The following is an 18,657-nucleotide window of genomic DNA, read 5'->3' as shown; positions in this document are numbered from 1 at the left end:
CAGGGATCTAGTTGCCTTGTAACCATTCCAAGGCATTTACTGTAGTTTTCAGTAGAAGGAGACCTTAATCAGGGATCTGGGACTTCCCCATCAAAACTACCGAATCTAGTAATGAAGAAACCTGGAAACGGATAATCTTCTGAGCATATTAAATTTCCCTGACAGCAGCTCAGCAACAATGCATTCTATCATAGTAATGATAGGTGATTGAGGATGCAATGCACAAAGCAGAACAGAGAGCACGACCTTCAGTCCTAGAATAAGCCCATTTTTGTGATTAAAATTCATTCCTAGTTGTATTTCTTGTTCCAGTTTTCCTCTGGTGACCTCGGAAGGGCCAACGTGGTTCTCTCCTCTGCTCTCAAATCCTCACTTCAATCTGGCCAACCGGATGAGCCATCTCCCCCAATTTCCCTGATTCTGTTTGAGAGATTACAATAAGAACACAACCATTTTCTTGATTGCATTCCCCAAAGTGAAGGCATGACACACTCTATTCTTCCATGCTGGATTCAATGCAGTAATGTGCTGGTAATCACAAGCCTGTCATCACAAGTAAATTGTAGCCTCCATAATTACACTTGCCACAGGTGAAGCTAGAAAGCACCAGAAGGTTTCCTTTGCATCAACAACCAGAACTTCATTTGCCTTTGATAATTAAACAAGTTCAATTTAGTTTAGAGTGTGTTGGATATTTTTTTTTTGGAAGTAATCGTTAACTTTGTTCACTGTGAATTTAATTTTATCTTCTGGTTTTAAAAACCTGGCAGTTCCAATCTGCTGGCTCCTGCTAAATAGCGTTGCCTTCGACTTGATTGGGAAAATCCCTCTGTAGTTCAGATAGATTTCCTTTTGTTTAATGGGCTTTGCCTAACATGATTAAGGCAAGCTGTTTCTAGGTGCAGCTTGAACTTATACTGGTATAAATTGGAAGAGGCGGATGACTCAAATATTCTCATTTGAGATGGAGTATACATCAGAGATACAGTTTGGTGTAGTGACGAAAGCATTAGGTTATGAGCTATAAAGCCCTACCTGACATCAGGCCAGATTACCTGCAGGACTGCCTCCTACCACAGGAATCCCACAGAGTTGGCCTTCTCCAGGTCCCGTCAACTAGACAATGTTGCTTGGCGGGGCCTAGGGGAAGAGCTTTCTCTGTGTGGGCCCCGGCCCTCTGGAATCAGCTCCCCTCCAGAGATCCGTACTGCCTTCCGCAAGAGTCTAAAAACTCACTTATGCCCAAGTGAATCTTGGGGCCATTAGATCCTTACCCCTGGCCAAATTTATTTATTTATTTATTTATTTATTCATTCATTCATTCATTCATTCATTCATTCATTTATTTATTTATTTATTTAGTCCAATACATAATACACATTGAAGAGAAAGATATGTAATAATATAAGTAAAGAAAAGAATAGAAAAAAAGATATAAAAGTATAGGTGAACATATTAGAAAGGAAGAAAAGATAAATGAGATAAGGAGAGACAATTGGACAGGGGATGGAAGGCACACTGGTGCACTTATGCACGCCCCTTACTGACCTCTAAGGAACCTGGAGAGGTCAATCGTGGATAGTCTAAGGGAAAAATGTTGGGGGTTAGGGGTTGACACTACTGAGTCAGGTAATGAGTTCCACGCTTTGACAACTCAGTTGCTGAAGTCATATTTTTTATAGTCAAGTTTGGAGCGGTTAATATTAAGTTTGAATCTGTTGCGTGCTCTTGTGTTGTTGCGATTGAAGCTGAAGTAGTCATTGACAGGTAGAACGTTGCAGCATATGATCTTGTGGGCAATACTTAGATCGTGTTTTAGGCGACGTAGTTCTAAGCTTTCTAGACCTAGGATTGATAGTCTGCTTTCGTAGGGTATTCTGTTTTGAGTGGAGGAGTGAAGGGCTCTTCTGGTGAAGTATCTTTGGACATTTTCAAGGGTGTTGATGTCCGAGATGTGGTATGGGTTCCAGACAGATGAACTGTATTCAAGGATGGGTCTGGCAAAAGTTTTGTAGGCTCTGGTGAGTAGCGTGAGATTGCCAGTATGTAATGTATGTTCATTGTGTAAATGGTAGTGACTGATTTTAATATTATTAGGGTTTTAGATTAATTGTTTTTAAATTAATTGGATTATGATGTTGTATTATTCTCAGCTGCCCTGAGTCCTCGGAGAGGGGCAGTATAGAAATCCAATTAATAAATAAAATAAATAAATAAATTAGACTACAAACTGGGAGATTGTGTGAATTCTACTCACAATTCTAGGAGCCCTGATGGCACAGGGGTTGGAAGAGGATTTGGATAATGATGAAGTTACAAAAAGGTGATTGCTTCTTGAGGACTAGATGATTTTATGGCTAATGTTTATTTGAATATTGTTGCATTACATTATGTTGTGTTTTTTTCTTTATTTTGTCAATATTCTGGGAATTATAATGGAAAGAAAGGAAGGGGAAAGAAGAAGAAGGAGAATGAACTAAATAGTATTGCTGGGAAATAAACAATACAGATTATGATAAATTAATGATACAAGTTTTAAAAGGTTTAAAAATTAACAAATAGAATCTTTAGTAAACTTATATAAAGACTATATATAATGAACTTATTGATGATTATGAAATATTGAAGTATAATAATAATAATGAAATAAATGGAGTGAGAAAAGATGATACGATGGTTGTTGTGGTTAGCTCTGGCCCAGCTCCTGCCCCAAGGAATGTGGAGGTGGATGTGGGGGAGACATCCACATGCCGCAGGCCTGTTTTGCTCCCAGTGGAAATCTGCCGATGAAGCCTCCTCTGACCAAGGAGGCCTGAGTGACAGGGAAGAGAGGAGTTTGGCAGACAGCCCAGGAGGAGATCAATCATCTGTATCATCTTTGGATTCTGAACAAGAATTAATGACACATCCACACATGCGTAGAGTGATGCATAGGAGACAACAACTAAAGGATTATTACAAGAAAAAACCTGTGTTTGGGTGGTGCTCCATTAATTAGGGCTGCTGTTATAAATAGCAGCGTATGGGTTTGGCCATTGTGAAAGATTATCTTGATCGCAGTTCGTCAGGAATCCTGGGTTGCTGGTTTCTGGACTTTGCTTGTTGATTTTTCACGCCTTTGAAAACAAAGCAGAGCAACACATGTGTTTGTGTATGTGTGTGTGTATGTCTCACTTCATTGGAAGAAGAAGGGGTGTGAAGCTTCTTCACAGCTGCTAGCTAAGTACTTAATGACTGCTTAAGGGAAATTGTACAGACTACCCCGTTGTTTTGGGACGAGTGCTCTTTGCAAAAAAAAAAAGAGTGCTTAGTTTATTTTGAATTTTGTGATAAAGAACATTGTTTTGAATTTTCAAACGTGTGTGTGTGTCTGAAATTTGCACCCTTGAATTTTCGGGAGGCTCCTACCAGAGTGCCCGGCAGAACAGGTGATGAGATTGAGTATACACTGGAAAATATAAATAGATTAGGGAATGCAGTATTGCAGACTAATTCTGCCAATGCCAGGAGTTCAATCCTGACCATCTCAAGGTTGACTCAGTCTTCCATCCTTCTGAGATTGGTAAAATAAGGACCCAGATTGTTGGGGGCAAAATGCTGACACTGTAAACCGCTTAGAGAGGGCTGTAACGCACTGTGAAGCTTGAAGAGCTATTGTATTGCTAGTGCTACTCTGTCCTGAGTGCAAAGCTACCTGTGTCAACACTTCTCTCTCAGCCATAGGAAACAGAGGAAGAAAGAAAGGGAGGAAGGGTGTAGGTCAAGTCAACTAATAGCGGTTCTGACATCAGCAGTGCAGATAGTTTGATTCTATTCAGAATACTGCCTGCTCTTTCTGTGTGATCTCTGTCTGTCTGTGTCTCTCTGTGTCTCTCTCTCTCTTTCCGTGTCTTTGTGTGTCTCTCTCTCTGCCGCTCTCTCTCTGTGTCTTCCTCTGTCTCTGTCTCTGTCTATCTGTCTCTCTCCTGAGTCAGTCTTGATTCCTGGAAACCACATGGATAATTACTAGACATAATTATCTCAGCAACATTTTCAGAAATGGTTTGTGACTGTTTTGATCTTAGGGCTGAGGTTCCATGGCTGGGGTTATGCCTAAGGCAGGTCTAGAACTCCCAGTCTCCCAGTTTCTAGTCTGGTGCCAGACCACATATGAGATTGTCCTCTATCTCGCTTTGATTACTTGCAGAGGGGCTATTCAGCAAGGCACGAAGTAAAGCAGTTCCACTTCACGTCATGGCCAGAACACGGGGTCCCCTACCATGCCACGGGGCTGCTGGCATTCATCCGCAGAGTCAAAGCTTCTACACCTCCAGATGCTGGACCCATAGTTATTCACTGCAGGTATGTCCAAGAATCATTGCTGTTAATTTTGTGGTTGGTGGTTTTGATTTTTTTTAAAAAAAGGTCTTCACAGAATGTGGGAAAATTCACATTTTAATAGGGATATATGAAAGTTATAATCAGAAAATGCCCTTATGAGCAGGATCGTATGCCATCATTTTAATGGAAGAAAAGTGTGGCAAGCCACTATTGGGTATCACTGAATGGAGTCTACTCTTGTTCATCATCGCCTGATTCCAAAATTTTTCTTTTAATATTAGATTTGTTTCACTGTTATATTGTCTTTATTATTCTTCTGAGCCGCCCCGAGTCTTCGGAGAGGGGCGGCATACAAATCTAATTTATTATTATTATTATTATTATTATTTAAAAAATTCCACCCCACCAAAAAGGTATCTTGCATTTGAAATATGAATATAGAAGATGCAATGGCTGGTTCTGTTTTCCGTGACAATTTTGTTTGTTTTCATGTTATCTGCATGTTCACAATTCCTAGTTGGGACAAGAGCCATGGGAAAAGTCCTTGAGGTCTTCTCTTAGGGGTCAGTAATAATGTGGGAAACAGGAAAAGTCTAGGCTATGGGAAACATGATCAGGCAACGGAATGTCACTGAGTAAATAATCTACTGTATTATCAAACATTTGCAAAAAAATATCTCCAAATACCTAATGGGGTTCATGTTGGCCCAGTTGAATTGAATACTTAGGAGTAATTATTACAAAAGTTTATTATCAATGCAAGAACTATAGTTGTAGTCCTCTCCTGTAAAAGAGCTAAGCAAAATCTGAGTCAACCTCTTTGCCGTAGAATCATAGAGTTGGAAGGGACCTTGAAGGTCTTCTAGTCTTACCTCTGCTGAAGCAGAAAACCTTATAACATTTCAGAAAAAATGGTTGTCCAATTTCTCCTTGAAAACCTCCAGTGATAGACTCACAACAACTCCTAGAGGCAAGTCATTCCACTGATTAATTAATAATAATAATAATTGTTCTAACTATCAGGAAATTTCTCCTTATTTCCAGGTTATTATTTGGGCAAATATTGTAGCCACAATAAGAAAAACTATTTTCTCGTGAAATTGTATTTGTTTGATGTATTTCCAAATCCATTCCCTATTACCCGATTTTGAAGGTGGCAAAGGATAATTTATTTATTTTATTTATTTATTGGATTTGTATGCCACCCCTCTCCAGAGACTCGGGGCGGCTAACAGCGACAATAAAACAGTGTACAATAGTAATTTGGTATTGATGATTAAAAATCAATTAATATAAAAACCAAACATACATACATACATACCATGCATAGAATTGTAAAGGCCTAGGGGGAAAGAGGATCTCAATTCCCCCATGCCTGGCGGCAGAGGTGGGTTTTAAGTTGTTTACGAAAGGCAAGGAGGGTGGGGGCAGTTCTAATCTCTGGGGGGAGTTGGTTCCAGAGGGCCGGGGCCGCCACAGAGAAGGCTCTTCCCCTGGGTCCCGCCAGGCGACATTGCTTAGTTGATGGGACCCGGAGAAGATCCACTCTGTGGGACCTAACTGGTCGCTGGGATTCGTGCAGCAGAAGGCGGTCCCTGAGGTAATCTGGTCCAGTGCCATGAAGGGCTTTATAGGTCATAACCAACACTTTGAATTGTGACCGGAAACTGATCGGCAACCAATGCAGATTGCGGAGTGTTGGTGTGACATGGGCATATTTGGGAAAGCCCATGATTGCTCTCGCAGCTGCATTCTGCACGATCTGAAGTTTCCGAACATTTTTCAAAGGTAGCCCCATGTAGAGAGCGTTACAGTAGTCAAGCCTCGAGGTGATGAGGGCATGAGTGACCGTGAGCAGTGACTCCCGGTCCAAGTAGGGTCGCAACTGGTGCACCAAGCGAACCTGGGCAAACGTCCCCCTCGCCACAGCTGAAAGATGTTTCTCTAATGTGAGCTGTGGATCGAGGAGGACGCCCAAGTTGCGAACCTTCTCTGAGGGGGCCAGTGATTCTCCCCCCAGGGTAATGGACGGACAGATGGAGTTGTCCTTGGGAGGTAAGATCCACAGCCACTCCGTCTTGTCTGGGTTGAGTTTGAGCTTGTTGACACTCATCCAGGCCCTAACATCCTCCAGGCACCGGCCCATCACTTCCACTGCTTTGTTGGCTGGACATGGGGTGGAGATGTATAACTGGGTATCATCGGCGTATTGATGATACCTCACCCCATGCCCTTGGATGATCTCACCTAGCGGTTTCATGTAGATATTAAATAGCAGGGGGGAGAGGACCGACCCCTGAGGCACCCCACAAGGGGGAGACCTAGAGGTCGACCTCTGATCCCCTACTAACACCGACTGCGACTGACCAGAGAGGTATGAGGAGAACCACTGAAGAACAGTGCCTCCCACTCCCAACCCCTCTAGTCGGTGCAGAAGGATACCATGGTCGATGGTATCGAAAGCCGCTGAGAGGTCAAGAAGCACCAGGACAGAGGACAAGCCCCTGTCCTGGGCCCGCCAGAGATCATCCATCAACGCGACCAAAGCAGTTTCCGTGCTGTAGCCGGGCCTGAATCCAGACTGTTGAGGACCTAGATATAATATAAATATAATATAATATAATATAAAATCATTGATTTTTTTTTTGTAGAAGTCGGTGGCTGTTTATAAATAATTATTTAAAAAAACTCCTACCATCCAGAAAAATAACATGAAGAGCTAGTTATTGGTTTCATGCTTTTCAGTTAAAATAAACAACCCACTGTGTTCAGAACTGAGAAGATATTCAATGGGATACAAATCGCATTAGTGTTGGATTTTCAATCTAATTGGGCACTACAGTCTCTATCTCTCTCTGATTTTAAGAAATTAATATCTATCATATATCCAATTCGCATTGGATCAAAATTTGGAAAAAGTAGAACCTAATTTCTCTCCCTTCATCCTTCCCCTCCCTTCCCATTTCTTGATCACCCAGATTTTAAACATGAGGATAAATATGATCAAGGAATGGGAAGATAGACAGTTTTATAGGATTAGAAGATGGATTATTGAAACTCACTTTACTTCTTCTGAATATATTTTGCAGAAGAAGTTGTTGCAAGTTCTAACTTAGTTTAGAATGAATGAAAGAATTATATATAAAAAAATATTCTTAAGCTCATGAACTTGTACCCTGAAGAACATTAGCAATGCTAATGTGATTTAAAATCAAAGGAAGTTCTCCAATATTATATAAAACTCTTATATAAATTATAAGAGGCTCTCTCAAAAATCTTCAAGTATGAGAAAAGGGCTTAGAACTCCTTACCAAATTATTTTAAATGTATTTTGACAGGTCATCATGAATACATGATGAAAACAATTGCTAGATTGTTCTATCACTCCCTCTCCACACAGAATTGTAATCTATTAACCACATCTTTCTAAACTGTGTTAGAGATGTTTTAATCTATCTGGAAAATCTGCAATAGCATTGTCCATTTACTTATGAATTTTAATAAAATTGGGGGGGGGGGTTTGAGGAAGTGGGGTAAGGAGAGCAAAACAGTACAGGCAATCTTTGACTTAAAACCAAAATTGAGCCTAAAATTTCTGTTGTTAAGTGAGCCATTTGTTAAGTGAGTTTTGCTCCATTTTACAACATTTCTTGCCATAGCTGTTACGTAAATAACTGAAGTTATTAAGTTAGTGATGTGGTTCTTAAGTGAATCTGGCTTTCTCATTGATCGTTGCAAAGAAGGTCGAAGGTCGCAAAAGGGGATCATGTGACTCCGGGACACTGCAATCAACATAAATATGAGTCAGTTGCCAATCATCTGAATTTTGATCATGTGACCATGGGGGTGCTGCAAAGTTTAAAACTGCAAAAAATGGTCCTAAGTCACATTTTTCAGTGCCATTGTAATTTCAAATGGTCACTAAATGAACTGTTGTAAGTTGAGGACTATAATGTTATGGTCTTTTCCCCCCATAACATATACTGCAATATGGCGCAATTAATCCCTTGCAGTTTTGTAATATTGCAAAATTAAACAACAGGTTTACTTGAATCAGTAGTTCTTAAAAGTGTAGAAAATAGGATTGGGTTTTTAAAAAATTAAGACACAAGTAACAATCCATTAATTCAAAATTCAAGCAACAATCTATTAATTCAACATTGTTTTATTTACATTTGATCCCCAGTTTTTTAAGTTGCAACAGCAAAGTACAGTATTCCCAGTTCCCTCCATCTGTGCAAATATCTTTTTTATAAACACTGAGATGACAAATGTCTTTCTCCATCTTCCTAAAATACACAGGAATTTATTTATGTGTAGCTTTTGTGTATTCCGCTTTCCGGTTTGTGCCATATTTTGTTGATGGTAGAATAGAAAATAAAAACTTGTTTTTTAAAAAAAAAACCAGTTACATCTGCAGTAGATTCTCGGAAATGTGCTTCTCCCTTGAATTAAATGTCAAAGAACAAGCACATCCAAATCAAATGAGAATAAAGAACTAGTGGGGTGGGAAAGGCAGGGTAATATTTTAACATGAGATTAGTTTTGTTTTAAACTCCACCCCAAAGGGTGGAATTGAATACGTGAAAACCTGCAACTAAGAATGTATGCATGGGGACCCAAATATGGAAACCAGAGCCATATCTTTGAGACTTTTTTTATACCACCACCATCTCATAGATACAGGTACAGATTTAACAAAATTGGAAGGGATCTTGTAGGTCATCTAGTCTAATCCCTCACCCAAGTAGACCTTACACCATTTCTGACAGATGGCTGTCCAGTCTCTTCTTGAAAGCTTCCAGTGATGATACTCCCACAACTTCTGAAGCCAAACTGGTCCATTGATTGATTGTTCTCATTGTCAGAAAAGTTCTCCTTATTTCAAGGTTGAATCTCTCCTTGATCAGTTTTCATGCATTATTCTTTGTCTGGCCTTCAGGTGCCTTGGAAAATAGCTTGACCCCCTCGTCTCTGTGTCAGCCCCTCAAATATTGGAACAGTGCTATCATGTCTCCCTTGGTTCTTCTCTTAACTGGACTAGCCAGGCCCAGTTGCTGCAACTGTTCATCATATGTTTTAGCCTCCAGTCCCCTAATCATATTGGTTGCTCTTCTCTGCACTCTGTCTAGAGCCCCAACATCTTTTTGGGATGTAGTGTTCTAGGTGTGGTCTTACTAACTTACTTATTTACTAAGTTATTTATTTACACTCTTCATCCATGGATTGAATACCCCGACGTGCAACCCAGAATATGGTGAATTAGTGGATATGTATTTCCTTTATTGTATAAACAATCTCAACTGTTTATGGAGGTCCTCAATCATCCAGGACAATCATCCAAAGCTGCTTTTCCAAAAGGCAATTGGATTTTCTTGGTGCTTATTTTTTCTTTGAAAGCATTTTGCTTCTCATCCAAAAAGCTTCTCTTGGATGGGAAGTGAAATGTTTTCAAAGGAAAAAACCCAAACGAGAACCAAGTTGCATTTTAGAACAATCTCAGCTGTTGGCTCACCTTGATAGATGGTTTTGTGTTCAGATATGGGCGGAACAGGAAGACATTTCCCTTGTGCTTTTAAATTATTATTATTATTATTATTATTATTATTATTATTATTATTACAGAAATATTTCATTTCTGACTGCAGAAATGAAACTGGGTGATCCCTTCCTCCCTTCCTCCCTCCCTCCCTCCCTCTCTCTCTTCCTCCCTTCCCTCCTCTCCTTCCCTCCCACTTCCCTCCCTCCCTTCTCTCCCTCCCTCCCTCCTTTCTTTCTTTCTTTCTTTCTTTCTTTCTTTCTTTCTTTCCTTCCTTCCTTCCTTCCTTCCTTCCTTCTTTCCCACCTTCATTATTTTTACAAATAACTAAAGACAACAAACATATCCACCACATCTTCCTTCTCCCATTTTCCCTACAACAGCAACCCTGTTAGATGAGTTGGACTGAAAAAGAGAAAGTGGGGGTTGGAGACTGGCCCAAAATCACCCAGCTGGCTTTCTAGGCTAAGGCCAAGCTAAAACTCACTGTTTCCTGGTTTCTGGCCTGGTACCTTAATTACAGTGGGACCAAAGTGGCTCTTTTTACCTGTCTTTTTTTTTAAAAAAAAAAATCTTATAATTGACCACCAATCAGTGTATACATCTTAACTTGGCCCATAATGCTGGGGGCAAGAGAGGGCAGGGGGACACTATCCCCTTTGCTTTTCAAAACTTGCTTGCACAGCAAAACTGTATGGACAACGTGGAATCTCTTCTTTCCAAATGTCCCTCTGAGTTTCGGAGGCATTCGGTGCAGTTTGGCTGCATGGTGCTTTCTGGGCCAGATAACAAGAACTGAAGTGATGAATGAAAGCAGGGGGATTTCCTCCCGCTATGAAACACAGACACTTTTTTATTTTGGCCTCCAATTGCTTCATCAGTATTCATTCATCAGGGACAACGAGAATAATTAGTTTCCTCAGCATGCAATCACCCAGAATCACAGCAAGTGATTCATCAGCCCCAGAAATTAGTATATTGGAGGGTTTTAAAGCAACCCTGGAAAGTTCCAGGAGAGGGGAGAAGGGGCTTCATTCTGCTGCAGTTGGACTTTTTGCTAATGACTTTGAGGGGTAAGGGGCATCTAACCATAGAAACCAGGGCCACCATATGCTGCAGGCAAGTTTTCTTTAAGACAGGGCAATGGTGTTTTAAGTAGCATTGCAGCGGATTCTTTTTTTAAAAAAAAAACCTCTAACAGATGTGATTTGTTCCATACGTAAATACCAAAGATCTGTTTTGGCCTGGGGCTGTTCATGTAGTGAGAAAACTTCTGTTTGCTGTGTATGGAGAAAAAAGTATTGGTCGGGATCACCACATACTGTAGAATCAAGGATCAGGGCATTTCTGTGCCTTGAGGATATTTCTACGGCTGCAGAGCTCCTTGTCTGGAGGGGCAATGGGAGAATAGTATCAGGGCCCACATAAGGGGTGCCAGCCCCCTTCTCTGCAGGCAGCTGTCTTCAGCCCTTGTCTTTCGTAACAGGAAAACCTAGAGCTGGAACCTTCATACTCCTACTAATCAATGATGAAATTTCACAATAAGTCTCCGAGCAAAACAACTGGATAGAGAGTTTTCTGAATTTGCTCCAGGAAGTATATGCAATGTGGAGAGGGATGTACACACAGAGAACAACAAAGGGCCACGGATGTAGTATTTGTTCTATCACAAAAGGGGATGCAAATTCCCTCTTTTTCACTTGAGCATTGCAACACTGCATGTTTCTTTCTTTCTTTCTTTCTTTATTTACTTACTTACTTACTTACTTACTTACTTACTTACTTACTTACTTACTTACTTACTTACTTACTTACTTACTTATTAGATTTGTATGCCGCCCCTCTCCGTAGACTCAGGGCGGCTGACAGCAATAATAAACAATATATAGCAAATCTAATAATTTAAGAGAAACATTAAAAACCCCATTATTAAAAGCAAACATACACACAAACATACCATACATAAACTGTATAGGCCCGGGGGAGATGTTTCAATTCCTCCAAGCCTGACGGCATAGGTGGTTTTGAAGGAGTTTAGGAAAGGAGAGGAGGGCGGGGGCAGTTCTAATCTCTGTGAGGAGCTGGTTACAGAGGGTCGGGGCCGCCACAGAGAAGGCTCTTCTCCTGGGTCCCGCCAAACGGCATTGTTTAGTTGACAGGATCCTGAGAAGGCCAACTCTGTGGGACCTAATTACTACTAAAAAAAGGAGGCAGAGTTGATATCATTTATTTAGTTAAATTTAATTAAGTTTATAGGCTTTATGATACATGATTTGCCCTGCTGTTGAACTCATGGCTGGACATTCTGACATAAATGTTGGCATAGCTTATCAGTAAAGAAGGCCCTAAATTCTTCACTCACACTAAAGGGTCACCATCAGTGAACTGTTGGATATAGTTACTTGGTCTGTTGTGCAGATGTTTGGGTGGATCAGGGTGGAGAATTTGTGGTGGGTGGGGCATTTCATTTCATTTTATTATTTTATTTCTGATTGTTATGTGTGGTGGGACTGGTCTCTGGGTGTCTTGTGACTTTCGTTGTCAATGACAATCCGTTGTATTGACAATGACAATAAAGTATTTATATTTATATTATATTCACTCCACCCTTGATTGGAAATTCTCTAGCACAGGGGCAATCTTTAAGATCTGTGGACTTTAACTCCCAGAAATCCCTGGTCAGTTGAGGTCCACAAGTCTTCACATTGCCAAGGTTGGACATACCTGCTTTACCATACTGTCCTTAGTGGACTATAATATTTTCTATATTGTCCTAGCTTTAAATCTAACTCTGGTGCATAAACCTTCTAATGAATCTGAAATATATTCTAGGACAGTATTAAGTTTCCAAAGGTTAAAACCTGGATATCTGGAAAAGGGCATCAGAAATGTATGAATTCAAAGGAATTGAACTCAGAAGCAAGTATAGAAACTTTTTAATACCCAGTTCTGACAATGTCTTCTTTTCTCACGCTTCCTCAAACCTCTGCAGCGCTGGCACTGGTCGGACAGGTTGCTACATTGTCCTGGATGTGATGCTGGATATGGCTGAGTGTGAAGGAGTTGTAGACATTTACAATTGTGTGAAGACTCTGTGTTCACGGAGAATAAACATGATTCAGACTGAAGTGAGTTTTTCGGAAGTGCATTGTTCCAGCTAAGGTAGAAAATCTGTGGAGATTGTCAGTCATCCAGGTCATGGTTATCACAAAAGTGTTTTTTTCCAAAAGGCAACTCAAAAAAGAAAGTCTAGTTGCCTTCTGGATAAAGCACTTTTGGGTCAAATTCGAAAGCCTCCTTTGTGGTTGGTATCAGTAATGGGCTGCTGCCCCCAGGGGAGGTGGGGGATTCAGTTGGGGTAGTATGTTTATGCATTATTTATTGAATACTTAATAGTTTTTTTTATTGTCCTTCCTTCTCTAGTACCTTAGTATGATCCTTAATTACTTTTAAAATAGGAAATAATTCATATGTTTTTACCCATAAACACTTTAATCATTTTAATCTACATCTAGAACTGAATGTTTATAGCAATGAAAGAAAATTGAGCTACTTGCCTAATCTGTTATCATACTGATCTTTGTGGGGTCAGTACAAAACCTTAAAAATGTTACTGTGCTCCTCAACAAATAATGCTGTCTATCATTTGTCCTTTTTGTGGCTGTTCAAATAATGTGAATTAATCAACTGAAAACAAGTCCAAACACTTATTTTAAAACTTATCTTGGTTGGTAAGCCACTCCTACCCAGTCATGTGACCTCTAAGCTACCCCCGATCACATGATTGTCAAGCACTCCCATCTGGTCCCATGGTCAGCAAGCCACTCTTACCGGGTCACATGATTATCAAGCCACACCCACAAAATAAGCCACAGTGTGGCAGTAAAATTTTTGGCAGCCCATCACTGAATGTATTCTTTGTGGCACAATCAGAACAGTTGGATTCCATATTATTTCAGGAACAGTTTTATTGTGCAGAATTTTGGTACAAGAGCATTACAGCCGAATAATGAAATAAAATTCTATCCTTTCAAGATCTTTGTTGGCTCCTATTTTAGTCCAGGTAGCTTTGCATTTTTACTGCATAGCAATACCAGTTGTTATTATTTTATTATTTATTGATAAACAAACAAACAAACAAACAAACACTTATTATTAATATTTATTTAGTGTATGATGACAACATGACAGAATTAAGCATATACACACAATCCAAGTAATTATATACAAATCTTCTACAGTGACCTCATGACTTGGTGCCAATGTTCCCTCTAATTTTTTTTTGGTGTTGGCGGAAAAGTATAGTGTCTGAGCGACAGTCCCTTTGGGACTGGGCAGCATAGAAGTATAAATAAATAAATGAATGAATGAATGAATGAATGAATAAATAAATAAATAAATAAATAAGAAAAAGATTCCCTTTTTTATTAAAAGAAATTAGTAATAAAACAAAACCAAAATCTATTACTATTATTACTATCTTCTCTTTTTCCATCCCTGTCTCCTCCCCCCTTGTGTGTGTGTGTGTGTGTGTGAACTCTTGAACCATTTCCAATAACAGGTGAGCTATTGGAAATGGTTCAAGAGTTCACACACACACACACATAAATAAACGGCTGGGTTTTTCTCTCTCTTATTATTTGGGTGCTTTTTACCATATCATTTCTCTCTCTTTCTCTCTCCCCCTCTTGCTCTCTCTCTCTTTTTCTCACTTTCTCTCTCCGTCTCTTGTTTTCTTTCTCTCTTTCTATTGCTTTCTTTCTTTCTTTCTTTCTTTCTTTCTCTCTCTCTCTCTCTCTTTCTATCTCTCTTTCTTTCTTTCTCTTCTCTCTCTTGCTATCTCTCCCCCCCTTTCTCTCTCCCCCTCTCTCTCTGTCAGCGAGGGGTCTGCGAGAGCGCTTTCTCCGAGCACTTCAGGAACGCCTGCCCTTCCTCTACTGCAGCCCCCTTGCTGGAAGTCTGGGACGAAAGCGCTCCCAGCGAAGGGGCTGCGAGAGAGGCGGGGTGGGCATTCCCGAAACGGACGGAGAAAGCCCTCTCTCGCAGCGAAAGCACTCCCAGCAAGGGGGCTGCGAGAGACGGCTTTCTCCGTCCGTTTTGGGAAAGCCTGCCCTGCCCCTCTCGCAGGCCCCTGGCTGGGAGCGCTTTTGTCCCGAGAAGCCGCAGCCGCCGCGAGAGAAGTCTTGCCCAAGGCAGGAGGCGGCGGAGGAGGAGAGGGGGCGGATCGGGTGGGCGGGGGGCAGGGCCGAGAGGCCAGGAGCGCAAGGGGGCCGGAGGCACCATGGAGAGGCAGGGGCGGCCGTGGCTCCCTTCTACTTCCCGCGCCTCCCCACTCTCCCCCCCGCGGGCTGGCAGGGGGATGGGGAGTGCATGCCCGAGGAAAAGGCTGTGTGGGGGTATTTTGGAGCGCGCGTGCACGCACGCAGCTTACCAGGAACAGTGCTTGGTGCCAATTCAGCTATCCTGATGATCGGCTTCGATGTTGCTTTGGGCTGATCTTCTAGGGAACCAGAGAACACACATTGTGGGAAATCTTGCACGATACGTTTAATAGTTTTGCATGTTAGCACCACAGCAAGTTAAGCCCATGTTTCTCAGCTTTAGCAATTTTAAGACATGTGGACTTCCAGCTCGAGAATTTCCCAGGCTGGGGAATTCTAGAAGTGAAAGTCCAAACATCTTAAAGTTGTCAAGGTTAAGAAACACAGAGTTGGACAAAGGACTTTATAAGTTCTGATGAGGGCCATTTTGCAATTTCAATTGGATATACTTTGGATCATTTATCCTTAGCAAAATCTGCTCTGTCACAGCTATTAATGCCTCCCTATCCTAACCAGGCATATCTCAGAAGGAGATGAAGTAGAGTCCAGCTTAATCAAACACAAGTGTCGGGTTCATGTGATACGTTGTTCCCAAATAAGCATATTATTTAAAATGGGCTAGGTCCAACTTTGAAACACAGACACTCCCTCCCAAAGGTCATTTTAAGGATTAAGAGGATCCATTGGGCGAAGTATGACTTATAGGTCTGGTTTGCTTGTTCTTATACTATTCATAGAATCATAGGATTAAAAGAAGTCTTGGAGATCTTCTGAGATGGTCCCAAATGAACTTTTGGGAAGGAAACATGTTGCAATCACAGTTGGTTTCAGAATTGTTCAACCCAGTTCCAACTGTGGATTTCAAGTCTGCTTTGCACCATTTTGATCATTTCATTGAGAAGTGACCTGCAAATGATGCAGTTTCGATGCTCTTAACAAACCTTCAATTCCTTCATTCCTACTAAAGGAACAATATGTCTTCATCCATGATGCCATATTGGAAGCCTGCCTCTGTGGAGAAACCAGCATTCCCATCAGTGAGTTCAGACCTACATACAAAGAGATGGTTAGGATAGATCCACAGAGCAATTCGTCTCAGTTGCGGGAGGAATTTCAGGTGAGTAGTTGAAAAATGGAGGTTGGCTTGAAACCTGGGCTCTTGACCACGCTCCTGTGTTCTCATTAGCATAATTACAAATCACAGGAGAGAAGAGCTACAGGGAAATAGCAGTGAGAGACAGATATGTCCGCAACCAGAGGTGGTATTCATCCAGTTTGGGCAAACCCATAGCGGCCATTTTGAGCAGTTTGGAGAACCGGCAAATACCACCTCTGGTTGGTCCTGCTCCAAACCCCCACTGTTCCCTGTCCTATATCCCCCCCCTTTTTTTTTGTTTAGTTCAGCTGATTTGCTTGGCAGAGCAGATCGCCGCGCCTCAGCTGAGGTAAACAACTCAGTAGTGCTGACATCAATGGCGGATTTTCAGTGCTGCCATGTTTTCAAGCCATGCGTGTGATCCAAGAAGATGCATCTTTGTGGTTTGAAGTACAGCTTTTCCTGGAGCACATAGGAATTTGAATCCTTTTCTTCTTTTAAAATCAAGTGTATTTATTTGATTTTCATCCTATTTCATTACTTTTTAAGTGACTTGAGGCAACAAACATTTTATTAATTCATTTGTATCATGCTTTTATTATTTTTGCAAGTGACTCAAAGTGGCAAACGTATCCAACATGTCTTTCTCCTCTTATTTTCTGCACAACAACCCTGTACAATTATTATTATTATTATTATTATTATTATTATTATTATTATTATTATTATTATTTATTAGGTTTGTGTGCCGCCCCTCTCTGTAGACTGAGAGTAACTAGCCCAAGTCCCCAGCTGTCTTTCATAATTAAGGTGGGACTAGAACTCACAGTCTCCTAGTGATTGGCCCAAAGTCATCCAACTGCTTTCATGCCTGAAAGGCTGGACTAGAGCTTACACTCTCCTGATATTTGGTCCAAAGCCATCCAGCTTTGGGCCAATTTAGGGTTTTATGCCTAAAGTGGAACTCACAACCTCCCAGTTTCTTGGCAGAACCTTAATCTTAGTCAAGAGTGGGCTTCCAAAATTTTAGCAAGTGGTTCTCTGCCCAGTTGCTGGGTGGGCAGTTGACCTCCTACACCATGAGAGGAGATGTTTTGCCCTTCCCAGACTCCTCGAGTCTTTCCTCGAGCCTCTGGGAAGGGGAAAATGGCCTCCCCTGGCTCCAGAGGCTTTCTGGAGGCCGGAAATTTCTGGTAGGCCCATTTTTTGCCTTCTCCGAGGCTCCGTGCATGCCCTACATTTACCTGCATCGAAAAGGTGCTACATGGGGCTCCTGGGAGGGGAGGGATGGGCGGAGTAAGCCAGGAGTGGGATTGGGGGGCTTCTCTGAACTGCACAGAATCTCAGCTAGAGGTTCCCCCGAACTCCTGCAGACCCCCAGCAGCCACCCCTGATCTTAGTCTTAAGTGGATAGCAGTGGTGATAAATCTCATCTGCCAACAAGATTATAAAATGCTGCCTAATCTGGTTTCTTCGTGTTCAGCAGACTCTGAATTCTGTAACACCCCACCTGGACGTGGAGGAGTGCAGTATTGCCCTTCTACCACGCAATCGCGAAAAAAATCGGAGCATGGATGTGCTGCCTCCAGACCGGTGCCTCCCTTTTTTGATCTCCATGGATGGAGACAGCAACAACTACATCAACGCGGCCTTAACTGATGTAAGTTCATCTCTCGGATGGTGGGAAAATCATTGGCCAACCCCATCTACATTTCCTACACCAATGTTAAGCTGTTAAGTAAAGGTTCCAAAAGTGATGCTAGGAAAACAAAATCCCAAGAAGTTAAAAAAGGTTTGGGAGGCAAGCTTTAGGAACAAACCTATAAAAAGCTCAAAGCCTTAAATAAGGTTTTAGAAAATTACTATAAAAACTTCCATCAGGAGAAAAAAAGTCAACTATAATCTAGTTGTCCTTGTTAGTCAATTTAGGCTCATCTCCTCAAGTTCACATTTTCTCAGTTTAGCTACAGTTGATTAAATGCTGCCACCTAGCTAGATAATTTGGTTTTTTTTTTAAATTGAAATGAAATTGACTATTGATCAGTACCTCTCTGAACCTCATTAGTTGATAGAATTTGATAGTCTATCAAATTAATAGTTGTGTCTTCTGTATGGACGGATGATAATTTGATATTTAGCACTTAGATCCAATCAATGTCTTGTAGTCGGTTTCCTGGTTAATTCTGTATGTCTCTGAGCCTTGATGCTGTATGATAGAAACCAGTCCTTGTACTTCACTTTAATTTAATATATTGGGCAAATTGTGTCTCTTTTATCCTCACATATCTCAATACACACAGCTCCACACACCATACAGTTTCCAAGCTTGAGAAACACTGCTGTAAGTTCAATGGTATCCAGCCTAGGGAACTTTAAAACTC

At 41.2% G+C, this 18,657-nt stretch overlaps 1 protein-coding gene across 2 annotated transcripts in view; it reads left to right on the top strand.

Annotated features, from left to right (window-relative positions):
• PTPRU (protein tyrosine phosphatase receptor type U) overlaps nt 1-18,657 on the top strand; it is a 558,855-nt gene that overhangs the window by 485,918 nt on the left and 54,280 nt on the right. The window contains exons 22-25 of one of the 2 annotated variants that reach the window (XM_070764504.1): nt 4,187-4,341; nt 12,852-12,987; nt 16,148-16,297; nt 17,760-17,936. In XM_070764504.1, the coding sequence (XP_070620605.1) occupies nt 4,187-4,341; nt 12,852-12,987; nt 16,148-16,297; nt 17,760-17,936 (618 nt within the window). The remainder of the gene's footprint in view (nt 1-4,186; nt 4,342-12,851; nt 12,988-16,147; nt 16,298-17,759; nt 17,937-18,657) is intronic. The other variant, XM_070764505.1, reaches the window with a different exon arrangement.

Source organism: Erythrolamprus reginae, chromosome 11, assembly GCF_031021105.1.
Source record: "Erythrolamprus reginae isolate rEryReg1 chromosome 11, rEryReg1.hap1, whole genome shotgun sequence".
Classification (NCBI taxonomy): domain Eukaryota; kingdom Metazoa; phylum Chordata; class Lepidosauria; order Squamata; family Dipsadidae; genus Erythrolamprus; species Erythrolamprus reginae.
This window is presented reverse-complemented; position numbering and strand designations above follow the sequence as displayed.